The sequence below is a fragment of the Carettochelys insculpta genome, chromosome 2, assembly GCF_033958435.1.
Source record: "Carettochelys insculpta isolate YL-2023 chromosome 2, ASM3395843v1, whole genome shotgun sequence".
NCBI lineage: Eukaryota > Metazoa > Chordata > Testudines > Carettochelyidae > Carettochelys > Carettochelys insculpta.
This window is the reverse complement of record NC_134138.1, coordinates 51395552-51422082: the sequence shown is the minus strand read 5'-3', so window position 1 is coordinate 51422082 and position 26531 is coordinate 51395552. Positions and strand designations below refer to the sequence as shown.

The following is a 26531-nucleotide window of genomic DNA, read 5'->3' as shown; positions in this document are numbered from 1 at the left end:
AATCTCTAACTCACTAACAAGCCCAGCCTGCTCAACTGCCTTGTTTTCTACCCTGTGACTGGAGCTGTGGTAATGGATCCCTTCACCTTGAAGGCTCCCTCAAAATATGTCTTAACTACTCCTAAACACTGTTCCACCTGAGGAAGATCTCTGTGTAAGCTTGAAAGTTGTCTTTCTCAACAACTGTCATTCATCCAGTAAAAGATATGACTTCATTCTCCTCGGATATGTCTAGACTACCAAGTTCTGTAGAGGAAACTAATGTTCACATGCAGAAATCCCTGAGGTGTGTTTACACTTGCATCCTCTGTTGACATTATGTCCAGATCTTTAGTTCCCCTGTCAATGGCGGAAGCACTGCACTGTGGGTATGTATCACTAGGTGTTGGGGGACCATGGAACAGAAGGGGGCATCTTTGATTCATGCAAAATGTTCCATCAGGCACTGCTTTGTGCAGGGCTTCTGGCGTCCTTTTTTTCCAGTTCCCATTGTCTGCTGTGCACTCTGGCACCTGCAGTAAGAGAATAGATCACACGTTTCTCTCACATGCTCGGTTAACTGTTGCGAGGACCTCACACTTGGCAGCAGAGATCATCTTGCAGTTACTGGCAAAAGAAATAAGATCTGGAGGAGGATGAGTGTGTGCATGTGGTGGATGCTGGCAGCCTGTCACTGCTTTTGGTAGTGACCAAGCGGCAGTACGGGGTAGACTGGTGCTTTTCAAGTAGGGAAAGTAGCATTGTTTCCGGGGATTGCATTGTCATGCAGGTGTGGGATGACAAACAGTGGCTACAGCACTTCAGGTTTGTGTACAGCAACCTTCCTGAAGGTGTCTAATGAGCTAGCCCCCAACCTGCAGCACAGGGACACCCGAATGAGAGTTGCCCCTCAGATAAGAAGCATGTGACAACTGCTTTGTGGAAGCGGGTGACTCCCTGTAGCTACCCATCAGTGGCAAATCAGATTGGGGTGGGGAAGTCTGCCCTTGGAGCTGTGCTGCTGCAGTGTGCACAGCAATCAATCATGTGACTCTGGGAAAAGTGCATGACATAGTTGCCGCCTTGGTGGACGCAGGACTTCCCAACTGGGGAGGCAACAGAGACATGCATTCTGATTTTAGCAGCAGGCTTCTTTGCTGCAGAGTACATAAACGGGCAGGAGTACTTCTCTATGGTGCTGCAGACGCGCATGGATTACCCATGGGTGTTTCACAGACATCAGTGTAGGGTGATCTGGATAGGTACGTGATGCATGCAATGTCAGGAACGCTGGTCAGCACAAAAAGCTGCAGGCAGGGACTTTCTTTCCAGTTTACAGTGGGGGATGTGAATGCCCTCTGTTAATCCTGGGAGACCTGTTTTACCCCTTGCAACACAGGCACATGAGACCATACACAGTGCACATCGACAGCAATAGAGTGTCTTAACAAAAGGGGCTGAGCAAATGTCACATGGTGTTTGAATGCACTTTTGGGAACTGAAGGTCAGATGATGGTGTCTCTCTGGCAAGTTAGATTGTCCTCACTGAGGACAGTATTCCCAGGGTTATCATAGTTTGTTGCACTTTGCATAATCTGTGTGCAAATAAGGGGGAATTATTTGCACAGTGCCTGCTTGCAGAGTTTGAATAGCCAGATGCTAGAGCTGTCAGAGTTGTTCAAAGGGCTGCTGTTAACATTATGGAGGCTTTGAAAGGGCTCTTTGAAAATCAGGGCCACTAAAATAAACCTCTGTTTCAGCTACTTCCAGGCTTCCCCCTGCCCCAATCCAATGCAGCACATAACCAGGAACATTCCTTTAAAGCCTGCATCTGGAATCACAGTAACTGGCCAGTGAAATTGTAAAACAATAGATAAAAGTGTGGAACCATTATAAAAGTGTGTCTTTATTTATCAGAAACCAGTGCACTGAAACACACAAAAGTACCCCCAACAGCTGGTAAGGGACATGCTGACAAAGGGTTACAAATCACAAAAGTGTGTAGTTCCAGGCATCATCAAACAGCATTGAGAGAATGTCTGGAGTTCATGGCAGAATGGCTCCTCCCAGAGAGGGAAAAGGAACATTGAGTTTGTCAGAACAATTTAACCACCTCACCTTTCCAGTCTGTTGTGCCAAACAGTCACTTCAAATTACACATATAATTACAAGATTTTTTTCACCTTTTAAATGTTACAATAGGGTAAAATCCATTGCTCTGTATGCACAATGTGAACACAGTCTTTCTGCAATTCACTTTAATCATATATATTATGCCTGTAGGCACTTCATTTATTTGTAGTTCCTTCATTTAAAATACACAGTTATATTTTATATTGTGTAGAGAAAAGAGGTGAAGTGAATCAGTAGCTGAGGAATTAGACCACTGTGCCTGGAGTGAGGCTGTCATTGACCTGTCTTGGGCTGACCTAACATTTCTTAGTTACTTTTTCTACCAAGAATAACTGTTACCTCCTTTTCTTCCTGTCTTCTAATTACATCCATATCAAGATCAGAGAGTACCCTTGCTTGAGACCACTTATATCTAATTAAACCGATTTCCCCCTTGTTTGTTAGATAAGTTAATGTGGATGCATTTTAGGCATTGTGTCCAGCTAATAAAATAATCTGTTGAGCTGGGATTACTTCTGAAACAGCACACTTTAAACTGAGGCATTTTAGGCTGATTGGCATTAAGACATATAGACCTAATTCTCTTCTCCCACCCCAATAAACTAGGAGCAACTCCACTAGCATCTGTGAAATTATGCTGGCATAAAACTGGTGTAAGTAAAAGGACACCCAGACCTACTGAGCACAATTAGAAAAGATACAGTAGCAATTGCATATTATGCTTTCTGCATTAAAACAATTCCCCAGCAAAGAAAACTAAATTAGAGTCTAATATAAAAACTATTAGACTTGTGTTGAATTAATACTTTGAGAAATTGATTTTTAAATTAAATTCTGATGATGTTCTCCATTAGAAATATAATGTAAGATGCAGGAAAGCCCACTTTCAAAACAAATTATTTATTTCCTTGTTTTCAGCTTGCTAACAAAATTCAGGAAATAGACAAACTAGACACAAGTAGTCTTAGTATATTAAATTTAATCATAGATTACACAGACATGATGTAAAAACAGCAGTTAACTAGAATAATTTCAACCTGCAATATGTGCAAATATTTTAGAAAATGGATTGTCATATTCTCTGACACAGCAGTTTGAGTTACACTTATTATCTTATGCGAATATGTATTACTAAACCTACCTATCTATGGTTTAGCCAGGTTTCCAAAATAGATTAAAGGTTTGTCAAGAAGTTTTGTCTCTTGTAATTTTTAGCTGCATGTGACCTTGTTTAAATTTAGTGAAATTAGGCAACTAAATGGAAAATACTTGTATGTTTGTGAACAGCAGTGCTGGTAGCTGTTCCAGATATCTGCTGTTCATAGCTGTTATGTCTGTATGCCATTAGTTCATAAGCTCTCCTAATTAACTGCAACTGCAATGTAGGTAGTCTGACTGATGAAAATATTTCTCAGCAGCTTGGTAAATACATTTCAGCCCAAACCTCCCTGGTCACCTTTCCTATTTTGAAAACAACATTTTTTACATTTAAAAAAATCATATTTAGTCATACACTGAAAGAGCTTTTGGGGCTTTTACTGAACATGTGTCATTGAACAGAAGTGTTGCAAGTGTCAAAGGATATGATGAACAAAATAGTCCCAGCAGAATTTTAAATTTTTCTCCAGCCGCGTTCATGAAAGCAAAAGAAAAAGTCCTTTCATTTCTTATTGAATATACAGACTGGCCTAAACAGACATTCTCTTTATCAATCTTATAATTACAAAAACTGTACATTACAAACAGTATAGAAACAGACTGAAAAGAATGTGCCACACATCATGGCTAATTATCTATATGCGCTTTAAATTTACAGATATAAAAGAAAGTACAGCCTACTCCCTTATAGTGCACAGTTATTGTGTTGATACAGTATATCGCTAGTTAAACTGAAGTGACAGGAGGTCTCTAATTGTGCTCGTCACAGAGAATAAGAGCAAGATCTGTTCGGTAAAGCTTTCCTCCATCAGACAAGGCCATGATGTTTTTCTTGTATGTTGCAAGGTTGTTAATGTCTAATTCCTATGGACAGAACAGATAATGCTTTATAATCCAGTTTGCCAATGATAGAGAATGGGTAGGGAAAATCTGTCTGGTGCCTGCTTGTTTAAGTGCTTGCATGCAGTTCACATCCGTGCATACCAGATTTTTGATATGCGTTGTCTCATTATTTCTGAAACCACTTTATAATATTGTTTTATCATCATAGCTCACTTATTAAAGGATTTATATTGTTTTTACTTCTGCCAAGATTTCTATTGTTCTGCACTTCAGGAATTATTATTTAGCAGCTCTATCATAATTGAGTTGATTTAAGATCTTAAAATCACAGTTTAAACTAACCATTAGGAAAAGTTCTAGAATTACCTTTTTGTTCTTTTCACACAGATCTTTTAGTAATGCATCTAGTTCATTTTCATCTATGTATCCACTGCCATCCTGAAAAATATTAATACCAATGTTTATTTTGAGCATTTTTCATTTTGGCTGCTGTAGTATTATATCTACTTTATTTTCCCCTAATTCAGAAAATTTAAGTGATATCAAAAAGTAGTCAGCGCATAAAAGTGGAGTTTTATAACATTTTTCAGATCACTTACTTGATCATACAGCTCAAAAGCTTTATTGAACTCTTTTCTACACATTTTGACACTCTAAAAATCAAAAAGATAGACAAGAGTTAGAATAATAACTTATGGCATTACATACTCACACTTCTGAATGTAAAGCTACATACCTTAAATTGAAGAAGAAAGTTTTCTTGTACTGGGAGTAAACTTTGGAGAGAAAAATGAGAATTCCAACAATTATTTTTTTTCTCCACAATGGTAAATGTCATGCAATAATCAGATGATAAAAACATACCTGGCCATTTCAGTGAGTTCCAGCTTTCCATCATTGTTTGAATCAAACATCCTCAGCTAAAATAAGTGTAGATATTTAGTAAAGTATTGGTTAACACAGCAAGGAGATAAATTATTTGGGAAATTTAAAACAAATGGAAATAAGCTAATCAAGCAAGTTTCCAAAGAATTGAAAACATAAAAGGGTAATTAATCTACTACAAAATCCTGGCAAGGAACTCTTTTTAACTCTGATAGTTGTGTTGAAATGTCCACTGAATATAACTCCATTCAACGGAGAACATCCAAATCAGAGCTGTACATGGAAGCAAATTTTCATCATGCAAAACCTGAAAAACACACTAAGTATTTTTAAATCTTGACAGGCCACCCAGGTGATAACTGTAACCCCCACAACCTGCAACACCCATTGTTCACAGCTAGAGAGCATTTAGGAAAGGATTTCTCACCTTTCTATCTCTGAAAACATGAAAAGGAAAGGAATTGCTTCCATGTCAGTCCCCACAACCAAATACCTCACTTGGTCAATATCAAGAAGAGACTCAAACATTTCTACCAATGGCAGTATGCGTAGTCATCTAGTCTCTGTGCCTAATGGCCAGTACACACAGTAATCACTAGAATCATTACACCAGAATTTGACTGTGGTTACCTTTTATTCTGCGGAATTCTGATTGTTTCATGAGTGGACAACAGTGTCAAAAGGATTTTAAGAACCCACAAAGGATCTTGTTTGTAACTCAATCAATTTGATTAGTGTTATCAAGATTTACCCCTATATAACTGAGTTCAGAATTTGGCCCCTCGCAAATGGCACATAAGCGATAGCCTTAGTATCAAACATCCTCTACTGAACCTGTTCCAACATTATTTTAAGCTCAATTTCAATATTCAGTGCCATAGGGTGGTTGTATATTGAATAAAGATGTAGACCAAAGCCAATAATTACAGACTATTTAAAAAAAATTATGGAATAGTATAGTTGGTCTTGGGTTGTAATTCAATACTTAACATACATTACTCTGCATCTAAAAAGGACAAAATCAATTTAAAATCTAGTATAGTAGCTATTTAAATCTATTTTAATTCCATCTAGATGTACTAGTGTCTTGTAAAAGATAATTTATAATCCTTGTTCATATGGTTAACAAATCTAAACACACATATGTAAATGAGATCAGAATCTGCCTCATGCTATGCACTGCATGAAAATTTTGAGTTTGGGATGTATTACAAGTGGATTAGATAGCTACGTGAGATAATCTTACTTATAGAATGAAAACAGGACTGACTGATGTAATGTCTTATGTTTAACTTATTCCCAGTTTCAAGGTCTTATAAAGAATTATTAATAACCAAAGGTCTCCACTATTGACACACATTTAGATAAAGTTCTCATATAAAATTAACTCCCATCAAATAGAATGTTCAACTTATAGAAATATGTATGTTAATGTGATTTTACAAAATGTTATATACTCTTTTAAACTATTTTCCCATGATCTTGTTATGTGTTAGTAATGGTTTTCCTGCCTAAAATGTAATATTTATTAAATATCATAGGTACAATGAAAAGTCAGCAAATTGCATTGTCTCTAATCTCTTAAGAGACATGGATAACTTGAAATTAAGACCTTTTAAAATTTAGTTAGCAGGACTTTGAGGTATTAGACTGCCTGTGACTTCCTCTCCCAGTCACTGTACAATCACATGTTCTGATTTTCAAATATTATTCCTCTTGCTGCGTGAAAGATGGAGAAAAAGTATCAGGGAAAACTTATTGTATGAAGAATTGTTGGAGTACCTGAAAGCAGAAGGCTTTCCCTTCTGTGCCTTCTTTAGTGTTTTAGTTATAGTACCTTTGGGTGTACAGTGGTTGAGGGTAGATTCACACCCCATATCAGATTCTTTGTATCCCTTTGCATGCAAAATTCATGCTGCAGGGAAAAGCCTGGTTTTGCCTAATAAGACAAATTAGTGATAGTATAGAGAAGTGGCTGTTTCTTGCAGCCATATGTTACAGTGTGAACAGGTGGTTCCTTCTTAGCCTCCCCATTCTTTACAGGAAGTTCGTATAGCATGCCTTTAAGGAAGAGAGGGCTTTACATTTGATAGAAGCAAGCAGTAGCAGTCTACATGTGACTATTTTATGTCTGGCTGTTAGATGACTCTTCTTTCCTACTGGTGAGTGTTCATAAGTCCTGTTGTGTCTTCTGTTTGTTCATTTTTCCCTTGTAGTTTTTGGAGATGGCATAATACCACCTTTATCTTTTGTTTATAGAGTTAATTCTTTATAACTATTCCAACCTGCTGAGGCCCAAATATAGGGCAAAATCTGGGCTAATGGGTTATCAAAAATGGCAGCACATGAAGGTTAAGGATGGAAGATTTCCTGCTCCAGCATTCATAACACATTCTGCAACTAATCTGTCATGAGATTTCTTGACAAACAGCTTTCCTTAAGAAAACTGAATTACTAGAGCTTTGTCTAAATTAACCTCTCTCATTGGCAGGGCCAATTTCAGGCATTTCAGCCTGAAATGTTAAACCCCTAAAATATTTTGGGGTGAAATTAAGTTGCTGGCAAAGCAAAAATACACCATGACTTTGGTCATTCTTAGAACGGGGAATTTTCTTCTTCCCTTCCTCTAGAACAAACAAATCTTACTGAGAGTTGCATAGAGGCCATGTTCCAGAGTTAGAGAGGAGGGAGATGCTAGCTGTGTTCTAGGATATCCCTGGGTAGTACTTAGGAAGAGCCTATTTTGTCCCACCTGTCTGTGAGGATTGTCTTGCTGTCAGTTTCCTTTTCTCACACTAGTGTAGGGCACAAAAAAGGCAGTAAGAGCGTAGAAAAAAAACACTGCCAAAATAAATAAATAAACATTCTGTACTTAAAGATCAGCAGGTACATTCCTTGTCCATTCATAGAGAAGGAGAACTGAGGCCTATTTTGGTACGTGATGAAGGAAATGTCACAAATGTAGGGTAAGATTCCTTTAGTAGCTGTGAGGACGGGGAAGAAAAAGGAGTGGAGGGAGGCACAGAGGGGGGAAGAATTTATTGTTTCCATTCCCTGCCTGAGAAGTCTAAGAATAGGCATACGCTAAACAAATGTGCCTATATCATGGACCCTAAATCATTTTAGTAGATCATCAAGTTCTATAGCATGGTATTAACAACAAAGATCACTCTAGTGTCTTAAAGTATTTAATGAATGCATAGCAGAATTTATATTTTGGGCAGTCTTACTCAGCGTCTTTCTTTATTGTGCCTATGCTAAATCATGCAGTAATTTAAAAGATGAGATGTAGAGCTTTTGTCTAGAACTGTCCCAGTGCCCTGAGCCTTTGCAGATTATATAAAGAATCGCTTCACTTGTTACCACCAAGGTGCAACCAAATCTAGGATGAAATGTAGCAGCTATTTAACTGTGCAAGCAATACAACACAACCGTGCAGGACAAGAATTCAAGTAACAAACTACAAAGGAACTGCAGTTAGGAAGATTATGATTAGTGAGATTGGATTTTGGCTCAGGCACAGGTTAATCTGCTTATTGTTATGACAAGTGTCATGGGATCTTTGATAACAAGCATGCAGAGTTTTGAATCTTCCCTGAAAGAAAAACACCTTCAGTGGCAAAGTTCCTCTTAGTACAGTGTTGTGGTGTTGGTTGTCAGGAACATTTAAATTTCCTCAAAGATTCCGTATACTTATGTTAGGCTCAAGACAGCTAAATTTACAGATTATAGCCAAAGGTGACAGTTACAGAATTACCTAATATGGTTCTTTGACTTGAACTCTGATTTCTAAGGCTATGGCTAGATGGCCGAGAATTGTTGGCAAAAGATATGCAAATTGCGCAATGTATTTGCATATCTCCTGCCAATAGCTCTCTCGGAAGAGACTTTCCTGACATTTGGCCCATCCACGTGGAGCCGTATGTTGGGAAAACCCCCTCTTCTGACACATGCTTTCTTCCTTGTGCGATGAGGATGACCAAGATGGTGGCAGAAGGCTCCCAAAGCAGCAGACTTCTATGGGGAGCCCGTACCCATAGCCTAAGGTGTGGTAGCTTACTTTTGTACAATAGGGATCCAAACGGATTTTCATTTAAGTGAATGAGAGGCTTTTAATGACTAGTTAGTTGCCATAGATGTACACAGTACAGGCACTGTGCTTTTGTGGATGAAACGTCTGAATAATCTTACCATTATTTCTGTGTATTCTGTTAGCTTGGAATCATCAATCTGCTTATTTGCTTTCTCTAGTAAATCCTTCAAAAAACTCTGTGAAAAACAGTAAGGTAAGAACAGGTGAATATTCGGCCAAAACCAAAATGATTATAGATTAGTTACTTCCCTTGTTGTACTCCAACTTCCATCGAAAGGCAGCTTGGGAAATTCTAGTTTTATAAATTTAGTACTTAAATATAAAATAGGTATAAAATAATAATTTCATGTTTAAACAGAACAAGTGTACTGTATTACCTCATTTTTTAAAATATTCCCACAGAAGCTTGTGCATAATATGCCTTTTGTTGTACTATACAGAATCTGGAAAAGTACTTTGGCATCCAGCTGTACTCTGTACTAATTAATTTTAACAGTAAACTGCATTAATTAACCTTGAGACCCATAGGAAAAAATTGAATTCCTAGTCACTGCTTGAAATATAGGAATAGTTTTACAGAAAGGATTAATGATTAATCCAGTCTACTTTTCAACCTTCATCAGTGACAAGTACCTGACACTTCGGGTGAAGGTGAAACCTTATGTCTCCTTCACATACACGCATACTGTAAACGCACTTTGCCTCTCTTGCTAGTTTGAGAGAAACTGGCAAGGTTTCTTCCTGACCTTCAACAACAGCTACTTTTACTCTAAAGAATGAAGTTTTGTTTTCCCCATGGATTAGTTCAAACAATTGCCCTAGATAAGTGACATTAAAAAAATCTTAATTTATTAAGCAGGTTTTCGGCAAGCCTTGAGAACTGTGCCTGCCTATCAATTTTCCATGAAGAACACGCTAAGCTGGTTTAACCCCTTTATCTCATCTATTGGAGTGCCATCACTTTTTTCATGGCTTGGAACACATTTCAAGATAGGATTTTCCTCACTGCGGCATCTCCCCATCCAGTCATATATGCATAATGCTCCCGTTCTTGAAAGGCGAGTATGGTAGTTATTGGGCCTGATTGTTTCTCATCGGGTCTCTCTATACCCATGCTATATACTAAACAGATTGCAGAAATGTGGTGAATAGATTTCATGTAAACACTTTAGATATTTTGTGCATTCAAATAGGGATGTGGGGAGTAAAACTGGCAACAGCAAATGCATAATATTTTCATGCTAATAGAAGCCTTTTGCTGATCACTACTGTTCTGAGGGGATGAAAATGATCCAGCTTTTCTGATACTGATGACATTTGCTCAGCACAGCAGAGATTGGGGAGCCTTCTGGGAGCCATTTAAGATTTTCTAGTTTGTTAATCCAGCCTTTAATGGCTGGTCTAAACTATACTCACCAGAAACAGTCCTCAAGGAATTGTTTCAACATCTGGGCATTGCTTATGTACAATGTGTATCAGTTGTGCCTCTTTCCTGACCCCACTCCATTTTCGCACACCTGTATGTGGGAGCTTGGATGAGAGGGGGTGTGCCTGAATACCCAGGTCATAGAAGCTGGCTATGCCAGCTGATGTGAGGAGTGAATCCTCAGCAGAGGAGATACAGTCTTCATCCTTTTTTCACTACCAGAGCAGCTACATGAATTTACCAGGTGAGCTTTGCTTTTGTCAAGCGCTATGAAGGTTTGTGAGACAAATTGTGAGACAATTTGACTTTTGAATGCTTTGGTTAATGTGTGTGTAGTTCTTGCTTAGAATCATGCATATGGACAAGATGATTGGCCTCAACCAGTGTGTATACAGGGCCAGGTACTCAGCTGAGGTCCTGTGGAGGTATGACGGTTTACACCAGCCAAGGTTTTGCATGACAGCAGTCTTTAAAGTGCAGTTCAACGGAGAAGAATGGTTATGTAAATGGCTCTTTCCTATTTGGATTTATTCCCCAGATATATTCACAGTCATAGAGTAGCTGGTAGCTTGACAAAATAAGTATGTGCTGCTTTTCACTCAAGCTAGTAGAACAAACTGGACACTGTTTCTTGTGCAAATGTAAGGAGTTCCCGTCAGTTAGACCTATGCAAACATAGTGCTGGCAATGTGATTGCAGTAGTGTTGCACAAGGCAACACTAGTATGGCAACAAGAGTGTTGCACAGGTGCTATTGAGGGCTTCAGCTGGACCACAGAGTGTGTGGCGATGCAGCTGGGGAAAAGAATGCAGTTTAGCTCTCAGTCCTAGCTAAGTTTGTTAGTTTAAAAACATTTTTTATTTCTAAACTGAGCACTAGTAATCTGGCAATCACTGAGGAGCTGCACTAATGCCATTTTTAGAGTAATTTATCAGACCAGAAATTACCCTTCAATTTGTCTGTGATAGAAACAAAAGTTTTTATCACTTGTTAGTTGTGTTTTCTATTTCAACAGCCACCTATATCACTATATGCTAAGGGCCTTCAGAAAGGTGAGATGAGGATCAGACAGCTAGCAGAGGAGAAGCGAGAGCACAGAAAGCACACTAAGGACTTGCCAGACACCCACCACATCTGCAAGAGATGCAGCAAGGACTGTCACTCTCGTGTGGGTCTTCATAGTCAGAGTAGATGCTGTAAATGAAGTCCTCAATTGAAACTATAAAGGGCGTGATCGATAGTCTATGCAGACTGAAGGATGCCTACTACTACTACTACTACTGATACACACATCTATATAATCATCGTGATTGACACACACTCAACTTACCTTAAGTTCTTCAGTCTCAATGAAGCCACTGTGGTCAGTGTCATATTTTCGCCAAGTCTGCATTAATCAATGAAAGACATTTATTTATGTATATATTTATTTTAAATCTAGACCTGAATGAGGCTTAGAAAAGGAAAAATGGGGTGCAGTACCTGCATGAAATCTTCACTTGACTTTAGCTGCTGGCACCGAAAGAACAACAGGAAGTTCTCTTCAGTTGGTAATATCTGAGCAAGCTGTAAGAGATTGAAAGCAATTTGAAATTTTATTTTAAAACCAAAATTGTTTGTTTAAGAACAAAATCGCCTTACTGGAGCTCTAAAGACAAGTTAAAATTATTTCCAGTTCTAATTATTATATTGTGTCTTGCAGCACAGGCCAAGAACTTAAGTTGAGTGTCAGGGAGCTTTACAAATACAGTCATTACACTTTCTTACTCTCCAGGTAAGATTTAAATTGCATTCTCTTGCTCCTGGCTTTCAAGCAGGCTGTTAAATTTAATTTGGGGTCTGCTCTAATACCACTGATACCATTAGGAAACTCCCATTGACCTCAGTGGTCTTTGAATCAGGTTCTCAGGGCCCATTTTTTCATCTGTGCAGGATTCTCTTAGAATCAGGTTCCTGAAGGTTGTTCCATATTGTTCCAATGTGTACAGTGACATTGCTTTCTCGGGCTCTCTGCCCCACTCACAAAGAGGCCCATTTGTCACTGTCATTAATAGAAATCAGAGATACCTTCCCTGTCTTGCCCTTGATGTGAATGCTATACAACTCTATCAGCCCTCCTTTCTTCTCTTGGTAATCAGCACTCTCGATGACCAGGGGACCCGTGTGCCATTTGGTAGAGTATCTCCCATATATTAGAATGGGGAGCGTGCCTCTGTGACGTCAGTGGGTCTGTCCCATGAAAGCTCATCACCTAATAAATTTTTTTGTTAGTCTTTAAAGTGCTACATGACAGCTTTTTTTGTTTTGTGAAGATACAGACTAACTTGGCTACCTCTCTGTGCTTTAGGTACGTTCCTCAAGAGCAGGTGCAAGTGAAGATCAGAGGGAAAAGAGTGAACCAGCATGCCCAGACAAAGGGTGTGAAAGGAGCCTCACATTCACAAATACAGATGTGCCATAAAAGCTTGGGTGTGCAAGAGAGTGAATGGGAGGCCAAAGCAGGGAGAATATTGAGAGTGAAGAGGGCAAGATGCAAACATGGAAGGTTCTGAGACCACGGGTGAAAGAAAAGCATAAGAAGATGTGGGCATTGAGTAAGGGAAACATCTGAGAAGAGTAGTGAAAGGGAGAAGGCAAAGGTTCAGTAGGGCAAACAGAGGAACAAATGAGGGAAGGAGGAGAGAAGAGAGAACAGGGAAAGAAAATATGTAAGATGGCTGGAAATCCATCCTGGAGCTAGAGCAATTTGTCAACCCCAAGCATGAGACTTGGCTGAGATAAAGACAATTCCAGAACCAGAAGAGCTAGGTGAGAGGGACTCAATCCTTCAGTGCATCTCACTGACTTCAAGAAACGTGCCCTTAAAACTCAAAAATTGATGAAAAGCTATTTTTGCAAATAGTGACTTAGTTTTCATTCTGAAGTAGCTGAAAATGACCATTTTTATTTTTCAAATATTTTAATTTTATTAAAATAATTGTGATATTTTCATTACTGAAAATGATACCATTACCAACCATTGCGAATGATTTGGAAAATGGAAAATTGATGGATAATGTTTTATGTCATTTAAAACACAAAAACAACTTTTTTCCAAAGAAATATTTTTGCAAAATAAAGTTAATAAAAAAATCAATTTTTGAACAAAAAAACATGTTTTTGTTTGGAAAAAAAATAGACCATCTCTAATTAAAATGGAAAAGCAAGGTAGAAGGAATGAAAAAGAGAAGAATTTTGAAAAGATAAATAAAGACAGGAAAGGCAAGTACCTTCCCTTGAGCATTACATTTTTCTTAAATGCACCCTTTTGCAAAAACAGCAGTAAAAAACACCACCTCCTAGTAGCCCCATCCAAGACTGGATTAAAAATTCTGTTCGTTTTAGGTTTCAACTCTACCCCCTATCTCAATCCCAATTTATTTCAATGAACTGGGATTGCAAGACTGCGGCTAAATTGCTGGATTCCAGTGTGACCATGACTGCCTGCAATTCCTGACCCTCCCCACATAGCAGTCTTTTAATATCTTTCAATGAGATGGAAATAGAGCATCTATATTTCAAAAATTACCACTGCAAAAAATCAGATATGTTTGTTAAATGTTGGTACAAGTTAAAATGTGCATCTCTTCTTTGACTTGCAGAAATGGGGCAACTGATACAGAGTATGGAAGCAGAGCAAAGTGACTCCTGAGAGAGCTTGTTAAATTAGTAAATATAGTGAACGGAAAATGAGTTTTCTGATTCAAATGTTCAATATTCAATTCCTCGACAGGTAGAAATAAGAGTGTGCCTATATTTTGGCGTGGGTGTATAATCAATATAAGTGTATGATCTGTTTCTTTAGTATTAGCATATGAGAAAATTTTAGAGACCTGGAAATTTCCTTCCCCTTTTGTGGGTCTCCTCCTTTACCTCTCTCAGCTGAGAGATTGTGACATCTGAGGTAAAGCCCTTCTTCCATTCACTTGGAGTCAGTGGGCTATGGGATTATTGGACATTAACAATGGGTAGTGGTGCCTACTGACACAGACATGCAGATATTACATATGTATTTGAGAGAGCATAACAGGCATAGTAACTTAAGATCTTTAGGTATAAGACCACAAAATAGCCGCCAAAGGACTTCCTGTTACTGTCAAGAATTAACATAGCACAGCCCTTGCACTCCTACTGCATGTTAAATCATTGACTAATTGTAAATGGAAGGCATAGTTAGGCCACATCAGAACTGAATCCACAATCACGCATTCAAATAAATAGCCTCGGAAGTGCTGCACACCCAGCAGCTCCCATTTAGTGTAAGTCAATGGAAGCTGGTAGGTGATCGGCAATTCTGAAAAATCAGGCCACATAGGTGCCTAAAGTAGGCAACTTCCTTTATGTTTAGTTTCTAAAAATGTTCCTCTGATTATGTGACAAATTCCAAATTTTCAGTAGTACTATTTGTATTCAATATAGGTAAAGCTAAAAGCTATGTGGAACTATTACATTTGCTAGTGACAAAGTCATCCTTATTTACTCAGCAGCTGTGGTGCAGATGCGTGCATACATTTGAGTGTGTAGGCACCATGTCATGAATCAGAGATTTTTCGTATACTGTAGGTTATGACTAGTGAAACAAAATACAAGTTAGGCTCTGTAAACTTGTCCCTACAAGTGATGGCTACATCTACACAGGAGAGTTTTGTTGACAAAACCCCAGTTTTGTAGACAAAACTCACGGAGTGTCCATACTAGAGATGTGTTGTTGACAGTGACTCAACAGAAGGCAGCACCTTTGTTGACAAACCTCTGCCTCTCCCCTGTGAGGCAGAGTGCCTTTCTCGACAGCATCTGTTAACAAAAAAAGTTATGTGGATGCTCTGGGGAGTCCTCTGTCAGCAGACAGGGCTTCCAGGTTCCAGGTAGTTCTCTGTAGTGCAGCTAACTTCTATTATTCTTTGTTTTGTTTCTGTCACAACTGCAATATTTCTAAAATATATTTCCCTTTGTTAATTTGTCCATTCAAGCCAATTTGAGACTTTATTTCTAGATTTAGATCTTAAACTCATAAAAGCTGCGTCTACACGTGCACGCTACTTCGAAGTAGCGGCACCAACTTCGACGTTAGGCGGCGAGACGTCGAAGTCGCTAACCTCATGAGGAGATGGGAATAGCGCCCTACTTCGACGTTCAACGTCGAAGTAGGGACCGTGTAGACGATCCGCGTCCCGCAACGTCGAAATTGCCGGGTCCTCCATGGCGGCCATCAGCTGGGGGGTTGAGAGATGCTCTCTCTCCAGCCCCTGCGGGGCTCTATGGTCACCGTGGGCAGCAGCCCTTAGCCCAGGGCTTCTGGCTGCTTCTGCGGCAGCTGGGGATCTATGCTGCAGGCACAGGGTCTGCAACCAGTTGTCAGCTCTGTGGATCTTGTGTTGTTTAGTGCAACTGTGTCTGGGAGGGGCCCTTTAAGGGAGCGGCTTGCTGTTGAGTCCGCCCTGTGACCCTGTCTGCAGCTGTGCCTGGCATCCCTATTTCGATGTGTGCTACTTTGACGTGTAGACGTTCCGTCGCTGCGCCTATTTCGATGTTGGGCTGAGCAACGTCGAAGTTGAACATCGACGTTGCCGGCCCTGGAGGACGTGTAGACGTTATTCATCGAAATAGACTATTTCGATGTCGCAACATCGAAATAAGCTATTTCGATGTTGGCTGCACGTGTAGACGTAGCCAAAGAGCAAAGGAATTCCGTCCACTGACTACAATGAAACTGAGATCTATCCCTTCTGTCACATAGACAAGTTCCCAGTTTCACAATCAGAAAATATTTAATGTGTACAGATTAAAGGAGAAACATGTTCTTGCTGCAACATTCCCATTGTGATTTACTGGCAGCTATACTTGATTTATATGGAATTCTGTAAAGATTATCTCACTTTCCAAAGAACCACTAACTACGAAGTACTAAGCTACATTTAAGATACAAAATCTGTTAGTACCGCCAATAACATATTACTTGAAGTTTTACTCTCCTTTATGCAGGTGTGAACATTGGCCTTAGAGAAATATACATGGGGCCACTTTTTCTGCAGTAAGGTTTTATAGATATATGAACTGTCTCATTTAATAACTCAGTATTAAATCAGATTTGCCTAGATTTCTGACAAAATAATGATTCCTGATTTTATTTATTTTGCTCCTGTTAGCACTGTAGGACCAATACGTTGGGAGAGAGGGAGCTAGATTTTATTATTAGAAGGTGTATGAACCAAGAAAAACTCAGCTTGATGTCTTTTTGGTTGAGTTGGCAGGGTTAGCAGTTAGGCATACCATCTTTTTACTTGTAAATGGAGCAAATTTGAGTGAGTCATTAACAGACTACATATGGAAACTTGGTATCATTTTTTAGAGTTAAAATGTAGCAGTAGTTCATGAGGATGCTTAAATGAGCATATGAAATTCCACAAGCCTTCATATACGATGGCAGACTCAAAGGACATACAAACAGCTTGTGAATGTTCCCCTGAGCTCTTGCTATTTTTATGATGAATCCGGCAACTATCTCTGTTTTATGAGACTAGCTTGAACCCTCTTGCTCTTATTATGAACTTGTTAAAGAGAGAAGGGAACTGTTAGCTAACTGGAAAAGGGACTACAATATTTAAAACAGACCAGCCTGGACAGTTTTCTAGAAATCATTCTCTTAATGGATCGTGTTTGCTGATATTAACCCTTTCCTTAATGTACTCAATTTACATGCATCAATATATTTGTCATAAAATTCTAATCTGGAAGGGAGAGAAAATAATTTTCTGTGCAGTATGGAGTTACTCCATCTCACAGGAATAGGGGTTTACATCATCTGGATATGAAATAACTGCAGCTCTGAGACGTATAAAGCTTGAAGATCTACATGTCAGTGAAAGCACTGACCTGACCAAATATTGGGGCAGAAGGGAGATATAAAGGAGAGTAAGAGATATGTCAGATTCCACATTTAGCTGGAGGAGACTGGTTAAAAGCTAAAGAACTCACTGCAGTAATGGACTGCCAGAGACAGTGTCTGCTTCACTTAACCTGGTCAGCAGAGCTGAAAAAATGCATTACTTTAAGCCATTCAGTAGTTCTCTTTAATAGGTCTTCCCTGAAGGAAAACGGTTAATCAGAATATTTAAAAAAAATCTTCTTGTGCCATGTGTTATGTTGATTGAGTGACTGAATGCCTCATTTATTTGTATTTGTTTAAAAAAAGCATAGTTCATAGATTCTACTTGCACTTTGGAATGGGGAAACTTCAAAATACAGCATGTAAATGAGCTAAATTAATTCTGGAAACACTGGGCATTTCAGTTTAGAAAATTTGAAGAGTCAAAGAAACAAAGTCCAACTGATTGTCTGTAAGATTGTTGTAACACTTTGAACATACAGCACCTTTCCTCTGAAATCACACAGCACTTTCTAAACAATTTATCTTCACAGTGCTACAGTGGATATATGTTAAGCAGTATTAAGGTTAAAAATTAAATCTTCCAGGGTGCTGAGGCCTTCTGGCTAATTGCTAAATGCACTTAGCATTCAGTGGCATCAGCCAGTGTTGATGGTGCTCAGCAATCTAGCTGTACCTTACAAGATCAGGCCCCCTGTCTCTTGGCCAGTGTGACATAATGAGTCAGTCACAGACCCAAAAATAGCACTCAGGAGATACAACTCCCCAGTTGCCTTGTCTAATCAATAGACTACATAGTATCTTCCATGAAGTGCCTGTACACACTTCATGTGACAGTCTGCTGTCATATGTCCTTGAAGAAAGAAAAATATGCTTCTTTCTAAAAGTGTTTAAATTGGCCTGTTTCATTTCATTTACTAACAATCTATTTATCTGAAATAGAAAAGCATGCCTATGTTAAATTTCCCTATTTGCAGAATTTTCAGTCTGATTATGAATCAAAAGTTTGGTCAAAATGTAATCAATTTAATCTTAAATGTCATAAAAATAACAAATTGAGTCACAGTTCACTTATCTATGTCAGTTTAAACTAAGTGACATGAATATTTTAGCAAGTATGTGGAAGTTACAGATGGGATTTACACCTAAAGAAGAGAATATACACCAGTGTAATAATTTATACCAGTGTACTGGTAACAAGATATTTTATATTGTAAATCTCATTGGTCATTGTATATTCCATTCAATGCACCAGTTCAAAATAGCTGTAGCTAAGAGTCATTTGCCACAGAAACATTGCAGTGACTGCATGTTTCCAAGGAGCTTTTTATAAATTGCATGCATGTATTTTTTCCCCCGATAATCGAACTGGGAACTTGAGTATTTTAAAGGGTTAATTCCAGATCTCTTTGAATTTAATGGCAAAACTCTCACTGACTTCGATGAGTTATAAATCTGATCCTAAAACAGTAGTTCTCAAACTGTACACCAGCCCAAGGACACCTTCCTGTTGGCCTGTAGCCTTAAACTTCAAGAACCTAGTAGCAGGGATTGGGAAAGGGAGTGGTTCCATAAGTGTCTCTCTTAGAAAATTACTGACACAATAGAAAAGCATGAGTAACATGCAGCCTAGGCAGTACAGGTGGCAGGAGCTTCCAACTTTTGCAAACAAAACTTTTCTGCTTACAGTTTCTATCAATGTCTATGTTCTAAAAATGAATTCATAAGTAATAAAAGTCCCTCGCTAACTAGACTGTCAAAATATTGCTGAAAACATCTACAATATTTTGGCTTCCTCCCTGTCCTTATCGTGTACATCCATCAGAAATAACCATTATGTACATGATTACAAAGTGGGAGTGGGAGGGAAATCAAATTCTGAGCCAATGTATGTTAAATTGTGGTTTACAGCCACTAGAGGAGTAGTGGGATTGAGCATTAGCTCAAAATCGAATTCCAGAGTAACTCATTATAAAACAGTCCACAATATTCTACCAGATCAGTGTTTTTAATCTCCTGAATGTCCAGAAAAGGTGCAGACTTTCACTGAACTACTGGAAAACAATAGTGATGGTCTGTTTTGTGTTTATGTCAGCCTGTAATGTTCTATGAAATCTAGTGGAATGTCAGAGGAGGAGAAAGAAAGATTTTCTTTTTCACTAATGTCTCAGTGCAAAAAAATACTAAGGATCCTGAGCTGGGGAAAGAAGTCTGTGATACAGCAAATCCAAGACCACACATAGATTTATAAAGAATATTCAAGTTAGCTTTGTATTACTGTACTAAGAGCATTCTGAACACAAAAAACTCAGCCTGAAATAAAGAAACTCGCTTACCTCTACGATGCCTATTTTTCCATCAGTACTTTTCCCATACTGGGCCACAAAAGCTTTCATTTCAGGTGTTAAGTCCTAAAAATTCAAAATAATGGAATTATTATTTGTAAGATATGTAGAAATATATGCTAAGTATTTCAACACCAACAAGTAATTGCCAGGTAATATATAGAAAGCTAGTTAGAGGTTAGATTCTGCTAGTCTTATGCTAAGTAGTGTTTTACTTTGAATAAACTTGTTGCAATGATAGTGACTGCTTAAGCAGTAAGATATTACTTGACAGTAATGAGTGGCAAAATCTGGCCTTTAAATACTCAGGCGTCATCTCCACTATGTTGTGGGTTGATGAAGCGCTGATCAATCCACCAGCCTTTGATTTTCATGTCTACTGTAGGCATGATAAATTGATCTCCGAGGTCACTCTTGTTGACTCCACTATTCAATCAAGATGAGAAGAGTAGCAGGCATTGGTGGAAGAGCAGGCCCTATCAACCTTTCTGCATGCAGGATGCCTCAATGAGTATGTCTACTTCAGCTATGCTATTTGTGCAGTTGACGTAGATCAACAGAGAAGGTAAGTGTAGACAAGGCCGCAGATCAATCTTTCTATTTTACCTTTAAAAATGAGAACATTGACATATAAAGACAAATCTGCTGGAAGATGGGTTTTACTGTTCATTTGTTTAATCAGATGTCAGTGAAATTTCACAGTTGATTACTTTTTCCACAAGTTTTCATTTTAAATGAACAAATTTGAGACAAGATTAAGTCTTTCACAGTGGAGCAAATTTTATATAACACATTGGAATATCAAAATATTTACTTTTCACACATTTTTCAGTTACTTTCATTTAAATGAAGGTTTTATCCTTTTTGATCAGTCTCCAAACAGAGCTCACAATAAAGTCACACAACAAACCTAAGGAAAGGCCAGATTGCAAGGGAGGAATCCCTTATTGAAGCATATAAAGCAGTCCTAAATAACAAGGTAAGTCCACAAAGCTGATGTCAAAATGCTTTTGTTATAAATATTTGCTCCCACTACACAGTTATCTAAAATGACAGCTTCTTAAGATATGGCAAGGGAATCATACCAAGGATCATCATAATGCAGATCCACTGGTATAGACTCCTTCAGCTGTGAGGAGCCCATTTGACTTCTTTTTCACTCTTCTTAAATCCAAGGATCTATGCCAAAGGATCCTCATGCAGGATTATGACTTACAACTGTAGTAAATCATATCTGATAGTTAACAATATGACAAAGACTATGACATTATGAAGAGCCTAATCTTGCAGTCCTTTCTTAGGTAAAGCTCCCACTAGAATAGTTGGTAATTTTCCCTGAGTCAAGTTCAAGATTGTGCCTAAAACTTGTATTACTAGAAATTACTAAAATGGATTATATGTAAAGTGTTTATAGACTTTATAAAGAAAACAATGGCCCAATGCACTTTTTATGTTGTTGTTTTAGCCATATGTTGTGGGCAGTAATTTGCAATTGTTGTAATTAAGACATGGTTATTCATACTTTGCCTTTGAATGTCCACCTATCACATAAATATCTCAGCATAAAGAAGTATTAATTTGCTTTCTGGTTGACGTCCAGGCCTGAAAGTCTAGATAACTGGATTCTAATTAGCCCAATTAAATATCAAATAATATCATTTGAATAACATATTTGTTGGATATATTATGTGACAAATAATTTTATCCAGGATTCAACCAGTTCTAATCTTGGTTCCACCACGGATTTGCTGTTCTGTTACCACATAAAAGTAACAAACTCTCTGTACCTCAATTTTCCATTTTTAAAATGGAGATATTTACCTGATTCCAAAGTAGCATGTACACATCACTTTTTGTAAAGTGATTTGAAATCATATGCTGAATGGTGCAATAACAACATCAGTACCATTGCACATTGAGTCTCATTATCTCTGTCAGTTAGGTAAATTTTTTACATATGGACAAATCAAGGAACAGATGTTGAAAAACTTCCCTATAGTCATTCAGTGAAACAATAGAAGAGCTGGGAATGCCTTTGGTAACCCCTTCTTCACACATTTTCTCTCACACCAATTGTGAAAAGTGAAACAACAGCACACATCAAGTATAATGCAAGCCAAAAGAGGTTGAGCATGCAATTTTTATCCCCCAAATATGATTTTTTTTCCACAACAGAATTTTTTATTTTAGCATTTCTGAAATGTCAACTTTGTATTTCACATACTGCAATGTGATGGAGTGTTACTGGAAATATGAAATGGCACCAAAACAGCTCAAACACAAAAGTGCAAATGTAACCTCCTCCTGACAATATTACGCAATACAGATTTAAAATGAATCAACTTGGATGTTACTGTTCTTTTGAAGTAACAGGAAGCAAGAGAATGGACTTCACAATAATCATTTGATTAATAAAAGAATTGCATGGTTGTTATGCTATGACAAAACAATTAGAACAAATCAGGAACCGATAAGAGCATCAAGAAATGCTAAGCCATCTTGTGCTAAGACTGATATCAGTGAGAAGATTCTGTAAGGCATGTCCTATGCCTTATGTAAAATCCAGCGATGAAAAATGCATAATTGAATATTCCAAAAATACAGAGCAAGAGAAACTATCTGAAACGAAGAAACAAATAATGACAGAACCTTATGGGGTGGGGGCAAGTTGGAACAGCACACAGTGACAGAAATCACATGTTACATCCATTATCTTCTTTCTCGCTGTGTTTATGGCAAAGGGCAAGAAATTCAAAGCCACTGAATTAGACATCCCGTGAGGCAAGACAGGTGAACTAGTGAGATGATTGTTTGGTAAATGAGCCTCCAAATCCAAGAATCAGCTTAGATTTGAAACCTCTGATGGCATATATCCATAATCCAGTGAAGACTTCAGAGATCAAGACAGGCAGAACCTCTATATGATCCAATGAGAGTACTGAAGTTTAGTGTGGTTTCTGATGATAGGTCTTTTCAGCAGAATATTCCAGAAATAAGCTTGTACCAGAGCAATGACAAGGAAAAATTAATTAAACACCTTAGCACTTTCAAAATATAACTGTGCAGGCAGAGCCTATTAAAAAGGCATAAATGGTAAAGTGGGTGGGAGACAAGAATAATCCTACAAGCTTCTTCTACATTATTTACTTTGTGAACGCTATTTTTTTAAGTAGAAGATGACTTCCTATGACACAAATTGCTTCTTGAGAAATCTGAAGATAAGTTTAAAATGACATTTTCCTGATGTAAAACTGCTGAATCTTTCAGTCTTGAGCATTACATTAGGACTATTTTTAAAAATACTATTCACATTAATATGCTCTGAATACAGTCTTGAAGATCATCTTTTAATTTATGATTACTGCCATCTCAATATGTTAAAAATATTTTGTTCTAATGAAAGAATTAAAATGGACTTTCTCCCTGCCCCCCCCATAGATGTAATTTATTTGCCTTACTCTCCTTGTGGAAAGAAACTAAGGTTATATTTATCCTTTTCCTCTAGAAACTGCAATCTCACATAATTTGAGTACCCTTTTAAATCAAACTTACCTATGTTTTTGGATATTAATTCTACAGTGACAATTATAAAAAGATGAGGACTCTGGAGTGCATGTGTAATTTTATATGTAGTGTGATAGAGTACCTATTTTCAGTGGTGCATTAACTCATGAAGCTAGTAGGAAGATGTTACTTTCCACAAAACAAACACTTGTATACATGTGTTCTCCAGCCTTTAAACAAGAAGCCCCAGAACAGAATTCATTATCCAAAAGTTAAGAAGATTTATTTCTAATTTGGATGTAGCCCTATATGAAATTATATCCCTCACCTCCCATACAGGTCAGATAATTAGTGCACTTCTAGCTGCTATGCTTTTAGAAGTACCTTTTAGAGTGGATTTAAGTAGGCGTCATACAGGGCTATATATTTTATTGTGATGTTAAGTGGTGTAATTCATTTTCTGATTCCTTTAGGGGTTATTTATTCAGTAAAGAAGTGTTACTATGTATTTAAACAAATATCTTTATCTAGAGGCATTTGGTTTTCCACAATATTTAAGAATACACATTTAAAGACTATTAAGCAAGAGAGAAAAATCCTAGTCTTTTTATGGAAATGCTGAATTTATAATTGTTACAAATTAAACTCCACTATGCATCTCTATTTGTCCACATTTTAGTATTCTCAAGGTAAATTCCCTGTCCTCTTGTATAGTTTTGATTATCAAGATTTAGTGTTGTTTTCCCTCTTTCATCACACCAGTGAAGTGTAAATAGTTACCAATAATGTGCAGATCTGTTCATTGACCAGCAAGGGGCAGAAATGCAGATCAGCCTACTCTTCCCATTAAAAAGTGTGTCCAACTCATGAACAATGAGTTCTTTAAAAATATTGATAGGTGATTGAGTTAGGCAAGCAAAGAAGTCTGGCTTTAAATCTATGAAATGCCAGTTCCGTATTTTCCCTGACTCCTAAATTCTAGCAGTGCCAGAGGAATCATTTGGCTTAGGGCAAAGGTGGAAACTATCCCAGGTCCCCAAGGAACTGAGCTTTCCACTGGGCTTCTGTCAATTTCTAAACATTGCCTTTACCTGCCGAGCTAAGCTACTGAACACTTGATGCCCCTAAAGACAGCAGAAACCCAGTCGCTGAAATCTGTCCGAGAAAATTCTTCATTAAGATGAAGCAAAGCAGGAGGAAACATTGACCTACCAATCCCGCCTTCTTTCGCGCCTGCTGGAGCTCCTGGATGAAGTTCTGCAGCTCTTTCCCATCCAGGTAACCGCTGCCTACAGCAAAAACAGTTAAGGTTAGCGTCCCAGAGCCCGCGGATGTTCTAGCTGCCGACCCTTCCGCTGCTGGAAGTGGCATTTACAGCCTTGGGCTTGCAAAATCGGTGGGTGACCTGCTAAGCGAGGCTCAGCCTCCTGCCACCCCTCGCCCCTCCAAAGGCATCGAGCGACATTCAAAGTTCTCCGCCAGACCACCGCGGCGTCCTAGCTGCGGCTGGAGGCATCGCCGCTGCAATCCGCTCGCCCCGCTAAAGGACCCCGCAGCCCACCCCCGGCCGCCTGCTGCGCGAGGGGCTGCCGCGGCGGGCTGGCTGGGCAAAGTTGTGGCCGGCCCGGGGCGCTCTGCAGCGGACGGAGCCAGGTGGGGGAAGGAGGGGGCGGCCGGGATGCCCGGCTAGGGGCTGCGGACGGGGGGCGCAAGGCAGGGCACATAGTCACCGTCTGAGTCGTAGTGATTCCAGATCTCGAAGAACTGCGCGGCTGAGATCTCCGCTCCCTGCAGGTGGGTCTCCGCGGCCATGGCGCGTGGGGCTGAGAGCGGGCGGCTGGGGCTGGCTGGGCTGGGCTGGGCTGGGCAGGGCAATGCGCTGCTGTCCGCGGTGCTGACCCCGCTCCCGGCCCCGCGCGCTCTATTTATCGCGGCTGGCCCGGCTGGGCCACGCCCCCTGCTGGCCGCCCGCCTCCTGCCCGCCTCCCTCTGCAGGGCGCGGCTGGCCCGTCCGCGCTGCCAGGGGCGCGTGCCCCAGCGCGCTCCCTCACCGGCTCCTGGGCCCGAGTCGGCGCAACCCGGGCCAGCCAGGGGGCTGCAGCTCGCCTGGCCAAGGCAGCCCCAGGGCACCGAGATAGCTCTGGTGCCCCCACCCTGTGGAGCCCTGCACCCAAGGGTGAGTGCCCACAGCAGGGAGCCCTGCCTCCCACTCGCCTATGCCTGGGGAGGGGTGAGGATGGGTTTCAGGTGACAGCTTTGCCCAGGAGGTTCATTAGGCGCAGGTGGCTGCTAGATCTGAGGCAGGTGGGGGTCACCCAGCCCGAGCTGTGGGGTGGGTGTGACTGTACATCTCTGCAAAGGCAGAGAGGCAAGAATGCCCTATGGGAAAGTTGCAAAGGTGGCAGGTCCCCGGGTAACTGTAAGGCACAGACAGCGAGCTACACACCAGGCTTCGTCCTTACCCTCAGGCAAAACTCCTATAGACCCCAGGCTGCCCTCAGATGCCATGGTGTGTGCTTGGGGTATACCCAGTATGAAAATGCTCCAGCCTCCACTGACGCTATATGCCATCAGGATGGGAGGAGTTCACCCACCTGAGCCCTCTCCCATATGAAGTCCAGCCACCTGTGAGAGAAAGGACCCCAGCAGCTACTATGAGTTGAAGAGCAAGAATGTTCTCCTAGAGCTGCAGCATGGGTGGGTTGGAAGGCAGGGGAGCAGAGAAGCCCAGCTGATGTTCTCCTTTTCCCTCAGTTGGGAACTGGTACCCTGACAATTGAGTAGTTCTATCCCCATTGGGACAAATTATTTCACTCTGTGGTCCCACTCACCTGAGATGCCCATTGCAAGTAGCACAGGGCCTGACAGCCTGCTCCCTTCATCCCTAGCTTTAAAGGAAGTGGGGCAGAAGCCTCTCCTTAACTATCTCCTGGGAACTGACTTCATCATAGATACATTGCCATCTGTCTGACCAGGAGAAAGGACATTGCCAACTCTGGTCAGCAGGCAGCTTGATGTTGGTGTAGGATCCAAACTGCCTACAGATAGCAGCAGTAGTGTGTGTGTGTGGATGGTGACTTCAGGATTATATAATAGGGCCTGTTGTGTGGTGTGAGGACAAAAGAGGTTGGTTGGTGGAGAATAAAAGCAGTGGGAAAATGGTCAGGGGACATTGATAGTCTCAGAGGATGAGAGTTAAAAGAGCAATTTGCCCTAGGCAGGATTTTAATGGATTGGGTG

General features: G+C 39.8%; 1 protein-coding gene across 1 annotated transcript; it reads right to left on the bottom strand.

The window, feature by feature from the left end:
* Positions 1-1865: 1865 nt before the first annotated feature.
* CALB1 (calbindin 1) lies at positions 1866-25170 on the bottom strand. The gene is made up of 11 exons (XM_074986967.1): positions 25022-25170; positions 24504-24580; positions 19779-19853; positions 12000-12083; positions 11848-11904; positions 9190-9267; positions 4978-5033; positions 4850-4889; positions 4713-4766; positions 4480-4551; positions 1866-4134 (listed from the first exon to the last, which is right to left on the bottom strand). The coding sequence occupies exons 1-11, from the start codon at positions 25101-25103 to the stop codon at positions 4021-4023; spliced, it is 789 nt and encodes a 262-aa protein (XP_074843068.1). The 5' UTR covers positions 25104-25170; the 3' UTR covers positions 1866-4020.
* Positions 25171-26531: the final 1361 nt, after the last annotated feature.

Coding starts and splice junctions, on each gene's coding strand:
- CALB1 (XM_074986967.1), bottom strand. CDS start 25,103: ATGGCCGCGGAGACCCACCTGCAGGGAGCGGAGATCTCAGCCGCGCAG. Junction 24,581..25,021: donor GAATCACTACGACTCAGACG/GTGACTATGTGC, acceptor TTTTTGCTGTAG/GCAGCGGTTACCTGGATGGG. Junction 4,890..4,977: donor GAACTCACTGAAATGGCCAG/GTATGTTTTTAT, acceptor TTCTCTCCAAAG/TTTACTCCCAGTACAAGAAA.